At 38.1% G+C, this 23,909-nt stretch overlaps 1 protein-coding gene across 1 annotated transcript in view; it reads right to left on the bottom strand.

Moving 5' to 3' along the window:
* The window catches only part of DNAH7 (dynein axonemal heavy chain 7), a 260,268-nt gene that overhangs the window by 178,548 nt on the left and 57,811 nt on the right, over positions 1–23,909 (bottom strand). The window contains exons 15-19 of the mRNA XM_005676291.3: positions 14,368–14,446; positions 8,429–8,653; positions 5,896–6,042; positions 3,512–4,197; positions 1,456–1,642 (exon numbers count right to left, since the gene is read on the bottom strand). Of these exons, the coding sequence (XP_005676348.1) occupies positions 1,456–1,642; positions 3,512–4,197; positions 5,896–6,042; positions 8,429–8,653; positions 14,368–14,446 (1,324 nt within the window). The remainder of the gene's footprint in view (positions 1–1,455; positions 1,643–3,511; positions 4,198–5,895; positions 6,043–8,428; positions 8,654–14,367; positions 14,447–23,909) is intronic.

Here is a 23,909-nt window from a genome sequence, read left to right as displayed (position 1 = left end):
GCATTTTGATGAAATGCCTGATTTGGATTCCTTGGTGGCTCAGCCAGTAAAGCGTCTGCTTGCAATGCAGGAGACCTGGGTTCGATCTCTAGGTTGGGAAGATCTCCTAGAGAAGGAAATGGCAATCCACTCCAGTACTCTTGCCTGGAAAATACCATGGACAGAGGAGCCTGGTAGGCTACAGTCCATAGGGTCACAAAGAGTCTGACAAGACTGAGTGACTTCTCTTGATCAAATGCCAAAAAAAATTTTTTTTTAACCTTTAAAATTATATTAACTAGGAGAATACAAGCATCTGCTTTATTCTTTTGGGGGGGCAACAAAAATGGGGGGCAACATTATCCTCTTCCAAACAAAAACATATACTTGTTACAAGGATTTTTCCATGTTGTAAGGAAACAATATATAAAAGGAGAAGCTAAATTTACAAAGCAAATTAATTAGAAATGAGTTTAAAAAAAGAAAAATGTGACTTATCAGTAGGTTCTTTAAATATGGAATTCCAATGGGATTAATTCTACAAAATTTTGGTTTATACAATGTTTTGTTTCAAGTATTATTACATAAAATAAAGTAAACTTATTAAATAAACAGACCCATGTCCATCTTATGGGATATTTTCCTATCAAATCATATAATTGTCATTGAAACAATATTATCAACATTTAGGATTGTAGTCACAATTTTAAAAGTTTAAATTATTAAAATAAACATATTTCCATTTTAGGATAGAAAAAAATTTAACATAATCCTCTCTCTACTTTATAATAAACGTGTCAATATTTGATCAAAACACCAATAGAGAAGTTCACACATTTAATGATATAATAACTAATATTTCTTCTATTTTAATTTTAACATCTACTAACACACAAACTATGCTTTGTAGGCATGTCTTTTGGACTGAACATAAACCATACTCTCTTGAGTGTTACTGGTTTTTATTAAATTCTCTCAAATTGTGGTTTCTCCACTGTATCTGTTAATTGCTTGATTGATAGACTGCATTTTGTTTGTATTTATTGGGCTCTTTAGATACATATATATATATCTTTGCAGCTCTTTTTTTTTTAAGTTCCTACAGAGAAACTTCTTGATTGAGTGGTTGGCATGCTGCTTTCTTTCTCACCGCAGAACACTTCAGAGGTGGTGCAGCCATAATGGGGAGCCAGAGAATAGACAGGACACCCCATGCTGGGCATGTGTTGCTATCTTTCCACCAGAGCATCTGGCAAGAACCACTGTCATTAAATAATGCAAGTTCAACTCGGACCTCAAGAAGTAATCAGGACAAAACACCCATTTTCCTTTTGATGTTTCTTGCTCCTGGGATTCTAAAATAATATCTAATGCGGGATATTAGATATGTGGGGAAAAGACAATGGCTTACTTGGATTGTTTTGAAAAAAATGTTACTTCAACAAAATAATCATGTTCTCACAGATTTTTACCTACTTGTAGGACACTTTTCATTATATCTCTCCATGTTTTATCCACAGTTGTAAATCGCCTCCCTTCCTCAGGCATTTGAGACATAATGTCAGGAGAACTAAAAATGGGCTCCAAATACAGCCATGTGGCTTGGACCTTGAGCCATTCATCCAGAATCTCCTGAAGCAGCAGGAGCTTGCCCTCCCACTCCCTGAGAAGCAAAACACAGTGGTGCTTATCAATAGCAAATCAAGAAATGTTTCACATGATAAAACTCAAAACTAGACTGTTAATAGTACATGCAATGTTGTTATGCCAATTTCCATTCATCTACCTACAATCAAAGATAACTCACTAGACTGGCTCTAAAAAATCTGTATCTAAATAATAGCATCAACATTTATGCTAATACAGATACACCTATCTACAAACGGGTTGGTTTCTATATATGTCATCTCAACAAACCTTTCTGCAATCCAATTCCAAGCCAAAGAGTATGAGTTAAGAATGAGATTTTGCAGATAGTAATGGTATTCTCAATCAAAGGTTGAACTTCTTCTTAGGAAAGGTAATTACATCCAAGATTCATTCTGGATGAATGAATTCTGTTTTTTCATTTTTTAAAAAATTTGGACCCACAACGGCTATCTTTCCAAGAGAAAATATTCCAATTGATAAGATATAATAGGCATTTTTTAAAAATCCTACACAATCGTAAGTATATTCTGTTCTGTTCAGTTGCTAAGTTGTGTTTGACTCTTTGTGACCCCATATATTAGTGTGGCATTTTTGAATTAAAATGAATTATTGGTTCATTTATAAACACAGAGGGAAAAATGACTAAATTTCCTTAAGAATAAATATTATAATTATAGCATAAACTAATAATTTTACAATCACAGTTCTAAGGTCTTTGTGTGTATTTGCTCTACCCTCACAACAGCCCTCAGAGGCAGGGTCCAGAACGTAATATTTATTTACCAGTAGGGATATTAAGGTACATAGAGGTAAGCATCAAGCTAATGAACAAAAGAGCCAGATTTGAACCTAGACAGTTGTAATCACTATGCTATGAGATAACATAGCCATAAAGAAGAATGATTGGTTAAAGGCAACAAAACTTAGATACGGGATGGCTTTATGCATAGATTAATATATTACTCATCATTTATAAGTGGTGATCTGTAATTTTAGATTGCAAACACCAAGAAATGTATATAGGAGTTCAAAAAGTCACCAGGCATTTTAAAATGTCTTTTAAAAATGCCTTTCCTTTCCATGTGCATCAATAAATTTGTCTTTCACACAAGGAAATGAATGCTTTTGCTTCCTTCTGGTGCTCTTCCCTCTCTCTCTATCTAATCCCTACTAATGCAGAAAATTTCTCACTAGCTAATGACCTCATGCATTATTCTTAAAAATAGAATCTAGACATGCCACTTTCAGAGAAGTTCAAAAATTACTCTTGATGAACATATTGGAGCAAGCTGGGCAGGAGGCAGAGCAATCAGAGACTGAGCCAACACCAACTGCTGGGCAAGCTCAGGTTTAGGATAATGTACCCATAACCAGAGGCTGGTATCTCCAAGCAGATAGCTTTCCCTTGCCATGTAAATTCACAATAAAGATGGCAGTCTGATTTGCATGTACTCTTTTTTAAGGTAAAATATAAACTGCTTAATACAGATTACAAAAACTGAAAAAAACTGACAGGATAAGGGTCATCTACAACAAACTAATTAGTCTATTTGGAAAAATACATAATATCTTCAATTTATTGTTTATATGTTCTATAACTATGTTCATAGGCACAAGATTATTTTTGAGCATCAAATATATGAGATTGGACTGTGGGCAATAAAAAAGAATATCTGGACACTGTCTACTACTTTGCTCTGAATATAGATAATAGCAAAAGTATCAAGACTCTTCTAAAAGAAATAAAGGTTAATATCCCTTCCAATGTACTGTTTAAAATATTAAGTATAAAGTGCAGACTCAATTTTCAAAAAGAACTATTATATATGAGTAATAATTTTGATAACATACTATAAACACTGTCATAAAAATATCACATTACCTCATTTGCTTTTCATAAGGCTTAATGAAAGGAGATCCTCGCATAGTTTGTGTCTTAATAATGTGGTCATCCAACAACATCTGAACTTCATCAACTGATGACAAAATAGATGTCCCACTTTCTCTATAAGGAAGAATGACAAATTCCATTGCATCCCATTCATTAATCATCTTCTCCATGGCCTTTTCGAGAGAATATTCTTTGCTAGCTGCTTCACTAATACCCTCAAACCTATCTAAATATGGCTCCAGATTCATATCTAAGAAAGAGAAGACAGTGGAATCATCTGCTGGCTGCAGCGGGTAACCAACGATGCTGGACATGGCCTCCCAGTGCCTGGGGCGCAAACCAGGATTACAAATCACTTGAATGAGAGGAATGTGCTGCTTGAAATCTTCCACCTTTGCTCTTACTTTTTTGGTCATTGCCAATGCATTGGGAGAATCGTGAAAGGTTTTCTCCAGCTTATAGAGTCCTCTCCAGTAATTTCCAACGTCTATTTCCACTTGGTCTGGATTCACCTTGTTATATGGTCCTTCTGTCCACGCTCTATATTTGGTGCTAAATTCTACAGCAGTTTCATAGAGACGGAGATAAGGGTTCAAACCATCTTGGATTTTTTTACGCTGAGGATATATTGAAGGTAGCCAACCAAATGCCTCTTCTTCAGCATTAAACTGCTCAATCTGAAAGGACAAGTATTAAACATACTACTCTGAAAGGGAATGATATTCAAAATTAAGTTTTAAAAAAAAATAAAATAAAATTATCCCTCCATTAAAAAAAAAATACATCCAATGTGACCCCCCAAAATCTCTCATCAAATGCTGAAGGTAAACTTAGATTAGGCCATGTCTGGAAAATAATAATCTCTTTTTCCTATGTATTTTGTTTGTTCATTTTTGCCGTTCCTATTTCTTTTTTATCACCATTTTCAGAGAACAATGACTTCTTAAGTTAGTAAAAATAGTAAATTTATACATATAAAGAAGTCTCTGTCCATCAAGATATACTGAGGATATAGCTTCTTTTATTAAATAAGAATTTAAATACTTTTAAACACACAACATTGTGTTAGGTACTATGGAAAACAGAAAAAAAGTATATTGCAAAGTACTAATTCCAAGGAGTTAGTAATCCAGTTGAGGAGTTAAATACCAGTTACTTATTAAATAAGCAACAGAAGAAATGCCTTAGAACAGTAGCCATTAATATAAATTGAATAGTATATTTTTTAAAATGCTATCACTCAAAGACAAGAGAGCCTTCTGAAATAGCACAATCATAGATGCTCCTGTAGAGAAGTTACAACTGAAGCTGGGTCTTAAAGGTAAGTAGGATAAGAGATGTAAAGAAAGCATTAATTTCCTCTTAGCAAAGTAGTAAAGTTGTAAGGATGTAGGGGGTATACAGGAGTAATCCACTGAATTGAAAAGAGTGAGCTAGATATGCAAATTATGCATATTACTTAAATGTCAGTGGCATCAATTTAAAAAAAAACTACAATGTCTCTTTTCTCAACATATATTTACATATCTGAGATTATTATAAACTCTTTTATTACCTGAACTAAAATATCAAAATCTTGTAATATACTAGAAATGTTAGAGAATCGTAATATGGTCTGTTTTCATATTTTGTTGTTGTTGTTCAATTGCTAAGTTGTGTCTGACTCTTTTGCAACCCCATGGGCTGTAGCCCACCAGGCCTCTCTGCCCATGGGATTTCCCAGGAAAGAATACTGGAGTGACTTACCATTTCCTGCTCCAGGGGATCTTCCCAACCCAGGGATTGAACCCACATCTCCTGCATTGGCAGACAGGTTCTTTACCACTGAACCACCACAAAAGCCCGTTTTTCTATTTCCCCTTTTTATAAAAAATATAATTAAAAATTTCAAACATCTTACATGGCAAAGAGTATGGCTTTTCCCCACCCAGCTTCTAACTGAGAACACTGGTTTCTGAGATAGTGGTATTGGAAACAAAGTGGCTTGATGGGAGAAAACAATGGACCATTAAAACACAGCCATGAAATCTAAGCTGGCTTCCATGAAGATGGGAAATCTAAACAGTAACCAGGTGCTGTCACATAATGTAAATGATCAAGAGACACAAAATAAAACTCCAAAAGCAGATGCAGATACAACTCTATCTTTAAAATAAAAGAGGAAGGCCCCTAAAATGTTATCACTACCAATAGAAAACAGCAATGCTGCTTCTCCCTGAAGCACGGCTATAAAATCTATTTGTGCCATATATGTTAATCTCTAATTAAATGTCGTTAAGCTCTTTGAATCCATTTCTTAAAGGTGAATGCCCAATACAAAGTCAAATGCTCTTTCTGTTGAACAAATTCATCCTAGAAGAATTTTTAAATTATACCTTGTCTGCTGCTAAATCCAACTTTGCATTCAGTGTCTGAGCCTTTTTCAGGTACCGTTGTACATCCTGAAGATCTCCAAAGGAGTAAAATTCTTCTGACTGTTTAGCGTAACTTTCCAATTCCTCCACAAACCGTTCACATCGTAACTAATAAAAAACAGTTTTTTGTAACTATTTTTAAGAGTAAAAACCCTTAAGCATCAAGAGAAAATTTTGGAATTTGTAACAGTTATCAGAATTATTACATTTCATCACTGGCAAAATATAAAGAAAAGGATGATCTTGAAGATGACTGGGATCCAAAACATGTAGAATTTTTAAGAGTCTGGATTTAAAACTAATGGGTTAAGATTCCTATAATTAATAAATCAGAGAAAGTTTACCTCTCTATCATCAATGTAAGAAATTCTAATGAATAAAATGTATAAGAACAAACAATGGCATTCTTTAGTATGCTAATATATATTCACTTGAAAAAAACTCATGATAATCAAGTATGGGACTAAGAGTACTCCAATTTTTTAGAGACTTATGAAGGTAACTGCAGCATTTTTACTAACTGGAAAAAACTGAATTTCTTTATTTGCATTCTAATATTTAGATATCTCTTCAATTAGTAATGCTAAAACAAAGCATTCTGAATTTATTTTTCTTGTCCCATGAGTTCACTTCATAGGAAATAAAGAAAAATACATACAGATTTACAAGCCTAAAAACCAAACTCTTCTAGTGTAAAACAAACGTGTCTGTTTTTTTAATGAGAGGTTTCTTACAAAATGTCATTGGAAAGACATTCCAAATTAAATGGTTCTTAAACAGCTCTTAATGAAACACTCAAAACTCAAATTTAGGTTATTAAAAATAATTTCATATTTTATAGATTATCTAGGTTGATTTCTGTCCTCTTTAGTTCCCTGGGCAATTAATTGCTCTGGCCCAGTGAGAGAAGGAAAATGAGAAGAAAAATTCATTAATGTGAAGTATAGTTTGTAGAATGGTATACATTACCACAAAGTATAGATAATTCTGGGTCACCCAATGATTTCCTAAGAATCTATTATATTGTAGCATACACATCTAATATTCATGATATTTTCTATAGGTTTTAAAAAATTCTGAAGTGGCCTAAATGTAAAATAGAAATAAATACTTAAATATACCCTTGCAGTTTAAAATGAAGGATTAAGAAATTTTTAACTCTATAATTTATGCTCCAAACATATTCTGCCAATAAATTATATTTGCTATAGTGTGGCAGACAGAGGTTAGGCTTGCTACCAAAGAGCAGCTCTACTGGCTGACTTGAAACAAGTCTGTTCACCTTCACCTGGGAGCCTTAAGTCTCTTATCTGCAAAACGAGACTGAAAATATGGTGTCATTTATTCAGATCATAGCTATGAAGCACTCATGGCATTTCTGTGTGTCAGGCACTGTGCTAGCCAGTAGGGTTAAAAAAAAAAATAGAGAAAAAGCAAAAATAAAAGGCCTGCTCTCAAAGAGGTGACCAACTAGTGAGAGAAAAAACTGAAAATATAATTAGCCCAATGGAGAGTGTTAAAACTACCATGGGAACAGAGGAGAAGCAGCACTGAGGTCTGACAGAAAGGGCTTCTCTGGACGTCAATGACTTCGCAGGATAGACAGGCATGTGTGGGGGACAGTGGGGCACTCCAGACGAAATGGAGAGTGTGGGGCTTCCCCGTTGACTCAGTGGGTAAGTATCTGCCTGCCACTGCAGGAAACATGGGTTCGATCCCTGACTGGGAAGCTCCCCCGTGCTACAGAGCAGCTCAGCCCATGTGCCCCAACTACTGAGCCTGTGCTCCAGAGCCTGTGTGCACCACTGCCAAGGCCAGCGCATCGTGGAGTCTGTGCGTTGCAACGAAAGGCCACCACAGTGAGAAGCTTGTGCACTGCAACTAGAGAAAAGCCTGTGCAGCAATGAGGACCCAGCACAAGCAAGTGAATAATAAACACTAAAAAAAAAAAAGAAGAAGAAGAAGAAATGGAGAGTGTGGGCAAGAGATGAGAGGTGTAGGAGCGTGGGTACCAGAAGTTGCTCAGGGTTACTGAAGAGACAAGAGCAAGGAGTGGGAAGAGGTAGGAGATGAGGCTGGACAAATAGGGCGAATCACAAACCATCTTGCTTGCAGGACACACACAAAAGGTTCAAATTACTGAACATTAGAGTTGGTGGAGTACTTAGGCAAGTTGGCAGTTACACAGTGTGAAGGCATGCCTCACCAAGGGAGCTTGGCCTTAACAAAAGCAAACTCAAGAGAGTACTATAAACTGTGTAAGATAATATTTTCATTAATAGCCATTTGTGGGCAATGTATTAAAAAGTTTTCTCCCTTGAAAAATCAAGAAATGATGCCACATTCATCTAATATGTGTACTATCTTCTACTAAGATTAATGGGAAGAAAAAGCTAAAATATGTGAACTGTGAAATAGAGGCGCTGACAGTGCTATGTCGGAAGCTAAATATTTCCAGAAAATGAAAATAATTTAAAATATCCATGATGCCTACCTTAAGACCTTCTTGATATTGTTCTGTTTTATCCTTAATGATTTTCCTATGTTCATCAAAAATTTCTTCCATTCTTCCATACCACTGGAAGACATTATTATTTAGCCTAATGTCAGCCGGGGAAAAGCTGGTACACTCAATGAGGAAGGTGAGGCAGTTTTTAGACTCCACCAATCTTTGTCCCAGTTCAATCATATCAACTGTTTCTACTTTCTGAATATAAGCCTGAGGGGAAAAAAATTACAGATGGCATTTTTAGGAACAGTTCATGTCAAAAAATAGCCTGTGGAAATACACTGCATAAATATGTACAGACTTGTTAGAAGGACAGACTTTTGGTTTAAACAGGGGACTGCAGCACAGTCTGCTTCTCATCCCTCCTGAAAGAGCAGGGGTGGTGGTGGGGAGGGGGACAAAAATACTAAACAACAGACAAAAAGCACTGGAAAACCAAGGAATGCTGTAGTTCTCTGGAACAAAAGAAGCAGACGATGAGTGATACCATTAATTCTTTCAGAATAGCATTTTGTGGCACCTACTGTATGCCTGATACTGTGCCAAGTGCTGGCAATTCAGTGTGACAAAAACAGACATGGGTTTTGCCCTCAGAGAGCTTAAAGTTTAGTGGAGGAGACAGTCCAATAATGTTTACATAGTTAACAAATGTAAAATTGCAAATCTGCATCAGACACAAGTGCAGCAAGACTTTAGTTATAAAAACTAAAATGTGGCCTTTCCTGGTGACTCAGACAGTAAAGAATCTGCCTGCAATGCAGGAGACCTGGGTTCGATCCTTGAGTTGGGAAGATTCTGTGGAGGAGGTCTTGGCAACCCACTCTAGTACTCTTGCCTGGAGAATCCCATGAACAGGAGAGCCTGGTGGGCTACAGTCCTTGGGGTCACAAAGAGTCAGACACAGCTGAGCAAAAAACTAAAATATAACTATAGACAAATTTAACAAGGAATGTGCTAAACCTATGAGGAAGACTATGGTACTTTATTGAAGGACATTTTTAAAGTACCAAACAAATATAGAAATACATATTAAGATATAATATTATAAAGATATAAATGATGGCTCAGGCAGTAAAGAATCTGCCTGCAATGCGGGAGACCTGGGTTCAATCCCTAGGTTGGAAAGATCCTCTGGAGAAAGTGAAAGTTGCTCAGTTGTGTCCAACTCTTTGTGACCCCATAGTTATAGTCCATGGAATTCTCCAGACCAGAATACTGGAGTGGGTAGCCTTTCCCTTCTCCAGGGGATTTTCTCAACCCAGGGATTGAACCCAGGGTTCCCACATTGCAGGCCGATTCTCCTTACAGACCCCAGTGGACTTCCCTTGTGGCTCAGCTGGTAAAGAATCTGCCTGCAATGAGGGATACCTGGGTTCGACAGTCCCCAGTATCACATCTCTAAGAATCTTCATCTCTAGAACACAAAAATATCTCAAGAAAGCATGTTACAAGATAGTATATATAAGCAACAGTTTGGCAGAATTCTAGTTTATACGTACCCAAAACAGAACAGATTTTAAAATTAAAAAATAACAATTAGTTTTATTTAACATGTCACTTTACTATTTAAAATTCTTTACCAGTTGAGCCACAAGGGAAGCCCAAGAATACTGGAGTGGGTAGCCCATCCCTTCTCCAGGCAATATTCCCAACCCAGGAATTGAACTGGGGTCTTCTGCACTGCAGGTGAATTATTTACCAACCAAGCTATGAAGGAAGCCATTCCTCAGGAGAAGTTAATAGCAACCCACTCCAATATTCTTTTCTGGAGAATTCCACGGACAGACAGAGGAGCCTGGCGAGCTACAGTCCATGGGGTCGCAAAGAGTCAGACATGACTGAGCGACTAACAGTTTCTCCTCCAGTCTAGAAAGTCAATGCAATTTCAATCAAAATTGCAAGGGTATTAAAAGAAACTAAATTTGATATGATTCTAAGTCTCTGAAAGTACTCAAGAGTAAATATTTGAGAAAGAAAGGAAGTGAAGTCACTCAGTCATGTCCAACTCTTTGCAACCACATAGGCTGTGGCCTACCAGGCTCCTCCATCCATGGGATTCTCCAGGCAAGAATACTGGAGTGGTTGCCATTTCCTTCTCCAGGGGATTTTCCTGACCCAGGGATCGAACCTGGGTCTCCCACATTGCAGGCAGAAGCTTTACCCTCTGAGCCCAAATACTCAAGAAGGCAAAGATAATCATGAAAAAGGGAAGTGATAAAGACTAGCTCTGCTAAACAGCAAAATGCACTATATAGAGGCAGTAATTTAAACAGTTCCTGTTCTGGCTTCGGGAGTAGAGAATAGACAAGAATAGAGCTCAGAAATAGATTCAAGTATGTATGGAAATTTACTGTTGAAAAAGAGGCATTTCAAATCAGGAGTGAAATGACAAATCATTTAATATATTGTACTGAAGTAATTGGCTATTGATTTTGGAAGAAACTAAGAGGCCTATTTACTTAGAAGTACAGAGAAGGTACACTATTAAGTGAATAAAATAGTTTGTAGCAGTAATGATTGTATTTTTGCAAAAGCAGATCTCTTTTTGTGTGAGTGGGTGAATATATAGGTGTGTGTGTGTGTGTGTGTGTGTGTGTGTGCACATATGTGCATGAACATAGAAGTGCCCATGTGTATGTACACATATACATGTGGTTCTCTCAAAGTTCTTTTGAACCATTAACTTATGCATATATCTTAAATACATAAATGGTGAAGGAAACCTGCTACCCTATAGAAAAATGAGAAAACTGGCAATTACTGATCCCAACCTGTGTTATACCCCATATCTGCCTGTCCAGGAAGTAAGTACCTGTTTTTAATGCTTTTAAAGTTCTTTTAAATTTCTTATAACCAGCTCTCTCTTGCTCTTCCTTTTTGTCACTCTCCGCTGTCTATCTTGGAGAAGGCAATGGCACCCGACTCCAGTACTCTCGCCTGGAAAATCCCATGGATGGAGGAGCCTGGTAGGCTGCAGTCCATGGGGTCGCTAAGAGTCGGACATGACTGAACGACTTCCCTTTCCCTTTTCACTTTCATGCGTTGGAGAAGGAAATGGCAACCCACTCCAGTGGGGAGCCTGGTGGGCTGCCGTCTATGGGGTTGCACAGAGTCGAACACAACTGAAGCGACTTAGCAGCAGCAGCAGCTATCTATCTATCTATCTACACACACACATACACACACAATTGGAGAGAACCGTTACCCTCAAAGAAAGAAATTATGGAAAAGAGGAACTTTTATTTCATATAATTCCATATTATTTTTCATTTTTATAAATAAAGAGGAAAAAAAGAGAGAGTAACGTAAACATACATTACCATATGTAAAATAGATAGCCAATAGTAATTTGCTGTATGACTCAGGGAACTCAAATTGGCGTTCAGTAACAACCTAGACTGTGTAGAAGGCTGAGCACCGAAGAATTGATGCTTTTAAACTGTGGTGTTGGAGAAGACTCTTGAGAGTCGCTTGGACTGCAAGGAGATACAACCAATTCATTCTGAAGGAGATCAGCCCTGGGATTTCTTTGGAGGGAATGATGCTAAAGCGGAAACTCCAGTACTTCGGCCACCTCATGTGAAGAGCTGACTCATTGGAAAAGACTCTGATGCTGGGAGAGATTGGGGGCAGGAGGAAAAGGGGACGACAGAGGATGAGATGGCTGGATGGCATCACGGACTTGATGGACGTGAGTCTGAGTGAACTCTGGGAGTTGGTGATGGACAGGGAGGCCTGGCGTGCTGCGATTCATGGGGTCACAGAGAGTCGGACACGACTGAGTGACTGAACTGAACTGAACTGAACAACCTAGAGGGGTGGGATAGGGAGGGAGGTGGGAGGGGACATGGGTAAATCTATGGCTGATTCATGTTGATATTTGGTAGAAATCAGCACAACACTGTAAAGAAATTATCCTTCAGTTAAAAAAAAAAAGACTGTCTTGAAATCTTTCATATGTCATTCTAATTAGGCTGTTGTTTTTTTGTTGTTGCAAATCCAAATAAAGGTCTAACTGAAAATACATTGCTGCAATTTGGTTAATCAGCTTTCTAAGCAGTCAAACAAATGGATTTTTATTTCCTCTCACTGATAAAAAAATGACTGACTTCTGTATTGAGTAAAATGAGATGTTTATGACCTTACAGAAATAAACTTTTTCAAGATACAGAAATATAACATCAAGTAGTGAGTGCTATTTGCTAATTCTGTTAAATGTTGCTATAAACAGAAATTCACACCAAATAACTCCAAGTTCCTACAGAATTCCAGTGATGGCTAAGGGGGTAAATAAGTAACACTCTTCATACTCAATATTCATTATCTTTCAAAGGAATTTCCAGCTATGGAACTCTCTAGCTACCTTTAAAATCATTCATATTAAAATATCACTTTTGCAACAACTAACATAAAATATAAAAGATTCTAAAAAAAAGTACCATAGATATGTTTGTATTTGATACACAGACATACATTCAGGTGCCAAGAGTCCAATCCAAGTATAAATACTTGAAAAGGAAATAGAGGAATTATATATAGAGGCTGATATATAAAAGCTGGTTCTAATGATTTTAATAAAATTTTCTTTAAGTGATTAATTTAATGTACATAATCATATGAACTCCTTTTGTAATTTCTTACCTATACAAACTTTTGAATGATTTTACATGTTTTTCTGGGTTTGCTTAAATATTTTAAAATCTAGAAACACAAGGTTCTATTTTGGATCTTACGATTGCTGCTGCTGTTGCTGCTAAGTCACTTCAGTCATGTCCAACTCTGTGTGACCCCAGAGACGGCAGCCTACCAGGCTCCCCTGTCCCTGGGATTCTCCCAGGGACATTGCCATTTCCTTCTCCAATGCATGAAAGGGAAAAGTGAAAGGGAAGTCGCTCAGTTGTGTCCGACTCCTAGCGACCCCATGGACTGCAGCCTACCAGGCTCCTTCATCCATGGGACTTTCCAGGCAAGAGTACTGGAGTGGGGTGCCATTGCCTTCTCCATTGCGATTGCTAGAAAAGGAAAAAAAAAGCTCCTATAAAAGCTTAACATTACACAAATGGAAAAGGAACAAAATAAAAAGATGATCAGCCAGGTGTCTTATATTATTTTACTCATGATCAGGCAGACCTCAATCACAGGAGACTTATCTGATATTTTCAGTACCACAGTCCTATGCTCAAAATATTTTTCAGCAAACTACCACAGAAATGTTTAATATATGATAGAGTAAAAGATAACCTACGGAAAACAAAGCAAAACATTACTTAAGGATTAAACATTCATTGATTTAAGAAATGAAGGATGACCACATATCTCAGGTTTCCCAAGACAGCCCTGGTTTATGCCTGTTAGCACAGTAATGATTATTAACAGTGCTCTCAAAAAGATCCTTGTAGACAGACGACTGCATTAATAACTCCAATATTTTACCTCTTCCACTATCTAATCTTAGGGTGTCCTCTCACAGACTCTGTGGCCATGTGACTTGCTTTGGTCAATAGGTTACTTGCTATTCTGACACAAGTAGAAACTTAAAAACCATATGTGCAATTGGGCTTGCTTTTCTGTCTCTATCACTCCATGAAAACACGCACAGGTGAGACTGCTGAAGTTTGAGAGGAAAGTCGAGCAGAAGAAAGTTACTGAAGGTAATGATAATGGTCAATCCAACTGAAAACTAGTTGATCTGGCTAAGTCAGAACCGTCTAGGAGTATCCAGCCTGCATCACCAAGCTTCAGAGAGAGACAGACAAGACAGAGAGAAACAGAGAGAGAGTGTATGTGTGTAACTTAAGCCTCTGTTTTAACTTTTGGAGCGATTTGTTGCTATATTATCATGTCAATAATTATAAAAAACTGGGAAAAATAAGCAAAACAATTTATTCACACACATATGACTATACAGAGCTTATAAACAATACCTTCATTTCCATTAGTTCTGCTGTATTTGGAGGTGTGCTAAGAGCTTTTTCAGATATCTTTTCAAATTCCTCACATAATCTGAAAAACCAGACAAAAGCCATTTATATAATTAAATTTTATTCCTAAATATATTCATGTATACTGTTTTAATATTCCATTACATGAAAAATAGATTATCTTATGTATATGACATCTAAGCAATTAAAAGCAAATTTGTGCTCACTTATTCATTCAATACACATTTAATCATTCACCATGTTCTTAACTACTGTATTAAGTGCCAGAGATTCAGAAACGTGGAAGATGTAGTAATGGTTCTCAGACAGTCCACATTCCAGTATGCAAGACAAGACTATGAACAATCACTTCCAACCTAGAGTTTCAAGGATGCTACCAGAGATTTAGTTGAGATGGTACTAAAAGGTGGTCTACTTGGAAGGCACGGTTAAAATGGGCTGGTGTGCTCAGAAACTTCTGGTAGTATGCAAATATTTCCTACTGACTTGAGTTGTGGGCAATACAAATAATGAACTTACCATGAAATTAAAAAGAAAAAAGACAGAGTTGTGAGAGGTTAAGAAAGTTGAGATAATGCATAGAAATTTATTCAAGAAGATTGCTGTGAGGTGAAAGAGAGGGAATGGATGGTGATGATGTTGAGTTGAAGTGGAAGATGGAAAATGGAAGAGAGTTTTGAACTTGTTTGCAAATTTCAGAGGCAGAATCAACAGTGAAGGAGAGATTTAAGATGAGACACAGAGGGGACAACTCAAAAGCACAGGTCCAGAGAGATAGGAGGCAATGAGGCTGAGCTTATGGGTGGAGACAAGAACAATGAATGGTTGCCAGACCCCTGTCCTGTGAGAAGGTGGGGAGTCAGACAGGAAGGGGTCTGTGCAGAGGTGAGTTGAGACAGATGAGAACAAGGAGTTAAGGGTATTTGTACCTAACAGTTTCTGTAATAGTCCTGGTGTGTCCTCTGTACATACTGTGAGTCTGGTGAGAGACATACTTAGGAGAAAAAGGGAAAAAGTAGAACTGGCATGAGCTCTAGGGGCAGCTAAGAGGCAGGGAAATAGCTATGAAATTAAATATTTCACTCAGCATGAAATGTTATAAGTAACACACATATTCACTATTCTACACTTGCAGAGGAAAAGGTACTTTGAGATGAATATGTGATTCTGGGTCTTAGATAAGCCACCCAAGTCCTAGCCCTTTTTCATGTGGTGCCACCCTCTTCAGCCTCCCCTCAACCTCACCTCTCATCCTTCACAGTATCTGTGAAAGCAACATAACCCACTCCTTATTCCTAGAGCACATCGTGACATTTCATATCTCACTTCCTTCTACATACTATATCCTCTAACTGGAATTCTTTCACCCACATTGTTCACCTGGTGGACTCCTACTCAACCTTCAAAAGGAATTCATGTATCACTGCAACTTTTCAGCCTTCCTTGATTTTCCCCTCTCCTCCAACCTTCACTGTGAAGGAAATTGATCATTTCCGTCTCTACTGTTCCCTGTTGTAATTTACTGGAGGGTGTCCACTTCTGCAATATAACTTCAGCAGCCTTGTTCATAGTCTATGTCCCTAATGCTGTGCCTGACCTTCCTCTAGGCTTCTACAAAGGCTAAAAGAAGTATTCTTTCTAATAATATTTTCTCTAACACTATAACTATAAAAATTCTGATTAGTTGGGGGGTTTATTCCATGTAACTGATATCAGGAAAGAGGATCATGGAGCCACATTATCACCAGTGTTAGAAAACTACACTAATTACACTTCTAGCCTTAAATAGGTATTCTGCTTTACACATTAGCATTTTTTACTTTACTTAACAAGAGTTAGTTTTCCTTAAAATCTCCAGGTTGAACAACAAATGAGCTTGTAGTTAAGATAACATGTTCCCATGGACATGAAGGGTAATTACAGTAAAATGATGTTCCAAATTTGGGATCCTTGACAACTACTCTGAATATCCACTTTGAAAACTCACTCTGTGTACTGATTACACAAACTTAAAAATGTGAAGTTAGAGGGGAGAGGGAAAGATGGCGGAGGAATAGGACGGCAAGACCACTTTCTCCCTCACAAATTCCTCAAAAGAACATTTCAACGCCGAGCAAACTTCACAAAACAACTTCTGTAGGCTGGCAGAGGACATCAGGCAACCAGAAAAGCAGATCATTGTCTTCAAAAACAGGTAGGAAAAAATATAAAAGACGAAAAGGAGACAAAGGAGGTGGGGAGGGAGCTCCGTCCCGGGAAGGGAAGCCCGTCCCGGGAAGGGAATTTTAAGAAGAGAGGTTTCCAAACACCAGGAAACACTCTCCCTGCCGAGTCTGTGGCGAGCCTTGGAAACACAGAGGGCAACATAACAGGAAGGAAAAATAGACAAATAATTAAAACCAACAGATTACAAGCCCAACAGTAACTCCCCCAGCGGAAAAGCAGCGCAGACGCCTGCATCCGCCATTGGGAAGCGGGGGCAGGGCAGGGACGCGCGGGAGGCGCGGGCTGCAGAGCTTTGTAAGAATCGGGCAGGAACGCCCCACGCGCAACCAGAACGATCTAACTTGGGCTAGCAAACCAGACTGTGGGATAGCTACCACGCGAAAAGCTTGAACATAAGACACCGCCAGGACCGAGCACAGAACAAAGGACGGAACGGGAAAAGCCGGCTGCAGACCATCCCCCGCCGGGGACAGGCAGCCAGAGCCGTAAGGACTGGAAAGGGGCAATTGCAGACTCGGGACCTAACTGCAAGCAAGCTCCTTTGCTAAGACTTCTGGGGGTGCTGGACAGTCACAATCTACTGCACGGGGTGCGCCAGCGGTCCGCCCAGAAAGCTGAGCAGCAGCGGCAGAAAAGGTGACAAGCCGCGGCGATCGCGCTCGCCAAACTCCTGAGCTACTCGGAACTGGGAAGGGCACAAAGCGCAGTTCCAGCCGAATCTGTGCCTCTGAGGGCTGCCTGAGCGCCGAACCTGAGCGGCTTGGACCGGGGAAGTGCACGCAGCCTAGGGCCGGCCCCAGACGGTTCCCGGCTGAGCATCCTAGAGCTGGAGCGGTTTGTGCGCCGCGAGAAAGGACAGGTCAAGCCGGGCAGAGATACTGCGTGCACACGACAGTGCTATTTGTTAGCAGCAGCCCCCCTCCTCACAGCGCAACTAAACTAGTGAGCCTAAAAAGCCAGCAAACAGAAGAAGTTAAACAGAGGGAACCACCTTGGAAGTGATCCCACACGGCCCATTACACCAGAAAGGGCCAGATATTTTTAAAATCATTCCTTTTTTTTTTTTTTTGCTTTTTTTTCTAACTTTTTTTTAATTGTTAAGTCTTCTATTTCTCCTCTAATTTTTATTTCTATAACCTATTATTACTATATTTTTGTTTGTTTTAAAAAGACTTTTTTTCTTTTTTTTTTTTTTTAAGGCAAACACCATATACAGTCTTTGGATGGTTGTTGATGGCTTTTTTTTTTTTCTTGATTGTTTGTTTGTTTGTTTTTTAATAATTCTTTTTCTTTCTTTTTTTTTTTTTTTCTTTCTTTCTTCCTTTTTCCTTCTGCTTCTCTCTAATATTGTATCTTTGAAAATCCAACCTCTACTCTAGATTTTTAATCTTTGCTCTTAGGTTTTTGTGGTCAATTTTGTACATTTAAAAACCCAAACTTCACTATCCCAGTTTACCTGAGAGCGAGATTACTGGCTTGACCACTCTCTCCTCCTCTGGACTATCCTTTTTCTCCACCAGGTGGCCTCTGTCTCTTTTCTCCCCCATCTCTCCTCTATCCAACTCTGTGAATCTCTGTGTGTTCCAGACAGTGGAGAACACCTAAGGAACAGGTTACTGGCAGGATTTGTCTCTCTCCTACTCATTCCTCTCTCTGATCCTCCTGGTCACCTCTGTCTACTTCCTCCCTCTCCTCTTCCCCGTATAACTCTGTAAATACCTCTGAGCGGTCCAGACTATAGAGCGCACATAAGGAAGTGACTACTGGCTAGCTTGCTCTCTTCTCTTTTGATCTCACCGCATCTCATTCCAGTTACCTCTAACTACCCCCTCCATCTTCTCTTCTCCTTATAACTCAGTGAACCCCTCTGAGTGTCCCTCAATGTGGAGAAACTTTTCATCTTTAACCTAGATGTTTTATCATCAGTGCTGTATAGATGGAGAAGTCTAGAGGCTACTGTAAAAATAAAACTGAAAACCAGAAGCAGGAGGCTTAAATCCAAAGCCTGAAAACATTAGAGAACTCTTGAATTCAGGGAACATTAAGCAATAGGAGCCCATCTAATGCCTTCATACCTACACCGAAACCAAGTTCCACCTAAGGGCCAACAAATTCCAAAACAAGACATACCACGCAAATTCTCCAGCAACACAGGAACACTCCCCTGAGCTTCAATATACAGGCAGCTCAAAATTATCCCAAAACCTTTGATGTCTCGTAACCCATTACGGGTCACTCCATTGCACTCCAGAGAGAAGAAACCCAGCTCCACCCACCAAAACTCCAACACAAGCCTCCCTAACCAGGAAACCTTGACAAGCCACTGATAGAACCCCACCCAAAGTGAGGAAGCTCCATAATAAAGAGAACTCCACAAATTCCCAGAATATAAAAAGGCCACCCCAAACGCAGCAATATAACCAAGATGAAGAGACAGAGGAATACACAGCAGGTAAAGGAACAGGAGAGTTGCCCACCAAACCAAACAAAAGTGGAAGAAGTAGGGAATCTACCGGAGAAGGAATTCCGAATATTGATAGTGAAAATGATCCAAAATCTTGAAATCAAAATGGAATCACAGATAAATAGGCTAGAGACAAGGATTGAGAAGATGCAAGAAAGGTTTAACAAGGACCTAGAAGAAATAAAAAAGAGTCAAAATATAATGAATAATGCAATAAATGAGATCAGAAACACTCTGGAGGCAACAATTAGTAGAATAACGGAGGCAGAAGATAGGATTAGTGAAATGGAAGATAGAATGGTAGAAATAAATGAATCAGAGAGGAAACAAGAACAACGAATTAAAAGAAATGAGGACAATCTCAGAGACCTCCAGGACAATATGAAACGCTCCAACATTCGAATTATAGGAGTCCCAGAAGAAGAAGACAGAAAGAAAGATCATGAGAAAATCCTTGAGGAGATAATAGTTGAAAACTTCCCTAAAATGGGGAAGGAAATAATCACCCAAGTACAAGAAACACAGAGAGTTCCAAATAGGATAAACCCAAGGCGAAACACCCCAAGACACATATTAATCAAATTAACAAAGATCAAACACAAAGAACAAATATTAAAAGCAGCAAGGGAAAAACAACAAATAACACACAAGGGGATTCCTATTAGGATAACAGCTGATCTTTCAATAGAAACTCTTCAGGCCAGGAGGGAATGGCAAGACATACTTAAAGTGATGAAAGACAATAACCTACAGCCCAGAATACTGTACCCAGCAAGGATCTCATTCAAATATGAAGGAGAAATCAAAAGCTTTACAGACAAGCAAAAGCTGAGAGAATTCAGCACCACCAAACCAGCTCTCCAACAAATTCTAAAGGATATTCTCTAGACAGGAAACACGAAAAGGGTGTATAAACTCAAACCCAAAACAATAAAGTAAATGGTAACGGGATCACACTTATCAATAATTACCTTAAACGTAAATGGGTTGAACGCCCCAACCAAAAGACAGAGACTGGCCGAATGGATACAAAAACAAGACCCCTCTATATGCTGCTTACAAGAGACCCACCTCAAAACAAGGGACACATACAGACTGAAAGTGAAGGGCTGGAAAAAGATATACCACGCAAATAGAGACCAAAAGAAAGCAGGAGTGGCAATACTCATATCCGATAAAATAGACTTTAAAACAAAGGCTGTGAAAAGAGACAAAGAAGGCCACTACATAATGATCAAAGGAACAATCCAAGAAGAAGATATAACAATTATAAATATATATGCCCCCAATATAGGAGCCCCGCAATATGTAAGACAAATGCTAACAAGTATGAAAGGGGAAATCAACAATAACACAATAATAGTGGGAGACTTTAATACCCCACTCACACCTATGGACAGATCAACTAAACAGAAAATTAACAAAGAAACGCAAACTTTAAATGATACATTAGATCAGTTAGACCTAATTGATATCTATAGGACATTTCACCCCAAAACAATGAATTTCACTTTTTTTTCAAGTGCTCATGGAACCTTCTCCAGGATAGATCACATCCTGGGCCATAAATCTAAACTTGATAAATTCAAAAAAATCGAAATCATTCCAAGCATCTTTTCTGACCATAATGCATTAAGATTAGATCTCAATTACAGGAGAAAAACTATTAAAAATTCCAACATATGGAGGTTGAACAACACACTTCTGAATAACCAACAAATCACAGAAGAAATCAAAAAAGAAATCAAAATATGCATAGAAACTAATGAAAATGAAAACACAACGACCCAAAACCTGTGGGACACTATAAAAGCAGTGCTAAGAGGAAAGTTCATAGCAATACAGGCATACCTCAAGAAACAAGAAAAAAGTCAAATGAATAACCTAACTCTGCAACTAAAGCAACTAGAAAAGGAAGAGTTGGAGAACCCCAGAGTTAGTAGAAGGAAAGAAATCTTAAAAATTAGGGCAGAAATAAATGCAAAAGAAACAAAAGAGACCATAGCAAAAATTAACAAAGCCAAAAGCTGGTTCTTTGAAAGGATAAATAAAATTGACAAACCATTAGCCAGACTCATCAAGAAGCAAAGAGAGAAAAATCAAATCAATAAAATTAGAAATGAAAATGGAGAGATCACAACAGACAACACAGAAATACAAAGGATCATAAGAGACTACTATCAGCAGTTGTATGCCAATAAAATGGACAACGTGGAAGAAATGGACAAATTCTTAGAAAAGTACAATTTTCCAAAACTGAACCAGGAAGAAATAGAAAATCTTAACAGACCCATCACAAGCACAGAAATTGAAATGGTAATCAGAAATCTTCCAGCAAACAAAAGCCCAGGTCCAGACGGCTTCACAGCTGAATTCTACCAAAAATTTCGAGAAGAGCTAACACCTATCCTCCTCAAACTCTTCCAGAAAATTGCAGAGGAAGGTAAACTTCCAAACTCATTCTATGAGGCCACCATCACCCTAATACCAAAACCTGACAAAGATGTCACAAAAAAGGAAAACTACAGGCCAATATCACTGATGAACATAGATGCAAAAATCCTCAACAAAATTCTAGCAATCAGAATCCAACAACACATTAAAAAGATCATACACCATGACCAAGTGGGCTTTATCCCAGGGATGCAAGGATTCTTCAATATCCGCAAATCAATCAATGTAATTCACCACATTAACAAATTGAAAAATAAAAACCATATGATTATCTCAATAGATGCAGAGAAAGCCTTTGACAAAATTCAACATCCATTTATGATAAAAACTCTCCAGAAAGCAGGAATAGAAGGAACATACCTCAACATAATAAAAGCAATATATGACAAACCCACAGCAAACATTATCCTCAATGGTGAAAAATTGAAAGCATTCCCCCTAAAGTCAGGAACAAGACAAGGGTGTCCACTTTCACCGCTACTATTCAACATAGTTCTGGAAGTTTTGGCCACAGCAATCAGAGCAGAAAAAGAAATAAAAGGAATCCAAATTGGAAAAGAAGAAGTAAAACTCTCACTGTTTGCAGATGACATGATCCTCTACATGGAAAACCCTAAAGACTCCACCAGAAAATTACTAGACCTAATCAATGAATATAGTAAAGTTGCAGGATATAAAATCAACACACAGAAATCCCTTGCATTCCTATACACGAATAATGAGAAAGTAGAAAAAGAAATTAAGGAAACAATTCCATTCACCATTGCAACGAAAAGAATAAAATACTTAGGAATATATCTACCTAAAGAAACTAAAGACCTATATATAGAAAACTATAAAACACTGATGAAAGAAATCAAAGAGGACACTAATAGATGGAGAAATATACCATGTTCATGGATCGGAAGAATCAATATAGTGAAAATGAGTATACTACCCAAAGCAATTTACAAATTTAATGCAATCCCTGTCAAGCTACCAGCCACATTTTTCACAGAACTAGAACAAATAATTTCAAGATTTGTATGGAAACACAAAAAACCTCGAATAGCCAAAGCAATCTTGAGAAAGAAGAATGGAACTGGAGGAATCAACTTGCCTGACTTCAGGCTCTACTACAAAGCCACAGTCATCAAGACAGTATGGTACTGGCACAAAGACAGACATATAGAGCAATGGAACAAAATAGAAAGCCCAGAGATAAATCCACACACATATGGACACCTTATCTTTGACAAAGGAGGCAAGAATATACAATGGAGTAAAGACAATCTCTTTAACAAGTGGTGCTGGGAAAACTGGTCAACCACTTGTAAAAGAATGAAACTAGATCACTTTCTAACACCGTACACAAAAATAAACTCAAAATGGATTAAAGATCTAAATGTAAGATCAGAAACTATAAAACTCCTAGAGGAGAACATAGGCAAAACACTCTCAGACATAAATCACAGCAGGATCCTCTATGATCCACCTCCCAGAATTCTGGAAATAAAAGCAAAAATAAACAAATGGGATCTAATTAAAATTAAAAGCTTCTGTACAACAAAGGAAAATATAAGCAAGGTGAAAAGACAGCCTTCAGAATGGGAGAAAATAATAGCAAATGAAACAACTGACAAACAACTAATCTCAAAAATATACAAGCAACTTCTGCAGCTCAATTCCAGAAAAATAAACGACCCAATCAAAAAATGGGCCAAAGAACTAAATAGACATTTCTCCAAAGAAGACATACGGATGGCTAACAAACACATGAAAAGATGCTCAACATCACTCATTATTAGAGAAATGCAAATCAAAACCACAATGAGGTACCACTTCACACCAGTCAGAATGGCTGCGATCCAAAAATCTGCAAGCAATAAATGCTGGAGAGGGTGTGGAGAAAAGGGAACCCTCCTACACTGTTGGTGGGAATGCAAACTAGTACAGCCACTATGGAGAACAGTGTGGAGATTCCTTAAAAAATTGCAAATAGAACTACCTTATGACCCAGCAATCCCACTTCTGGGCATACACACGGAGGAAACCAGAATTGAAAGAGACACATGTACCCCAATGTTCATCGCAGCACTGTTTATAATAGCCAGGACATGGAAACAACCTAGATGTCCATCAGCAGATGAATGGATAAGAAAGCTGTGGTACATATACACAATGGAGTATTACTCAGCCGTTAAAAAGAATTCATTTGAATCAGTTCTGATGAGATGGATGAAACTGGAGCCAATTATACAGAGTGAAGTAAGCCAGAAAGAAAAACACCAATACAGTATACTAACACATATATATGGAATTTAGGAAGATGGCAATGACGACCCTGTATGCAAGACAGGAAAAAAGACACAGATGTGTATAACGGACTTTTGGACTCAGA

Source organism: Capra hircus, chromosome 2 (assembly GCF_001704415.2).
Source record: "Capra hircus breed San Clemente chromosome 2, ASM170441v1, whole genome shotgun sequence".
In the NCBI taxonomy this organism is placed as follows: domain Eukaryota; kingdom Metazoa; phylum Chordata; class Mammalia; order Artiodactyla; family Bovidae; genus Capra; species Capra hircus.
The sequence above is the reverse complement of the archived record's forward strand: the minus strand, read 5'-3'. Positions and strand labels throughout refer to the sequence as shown.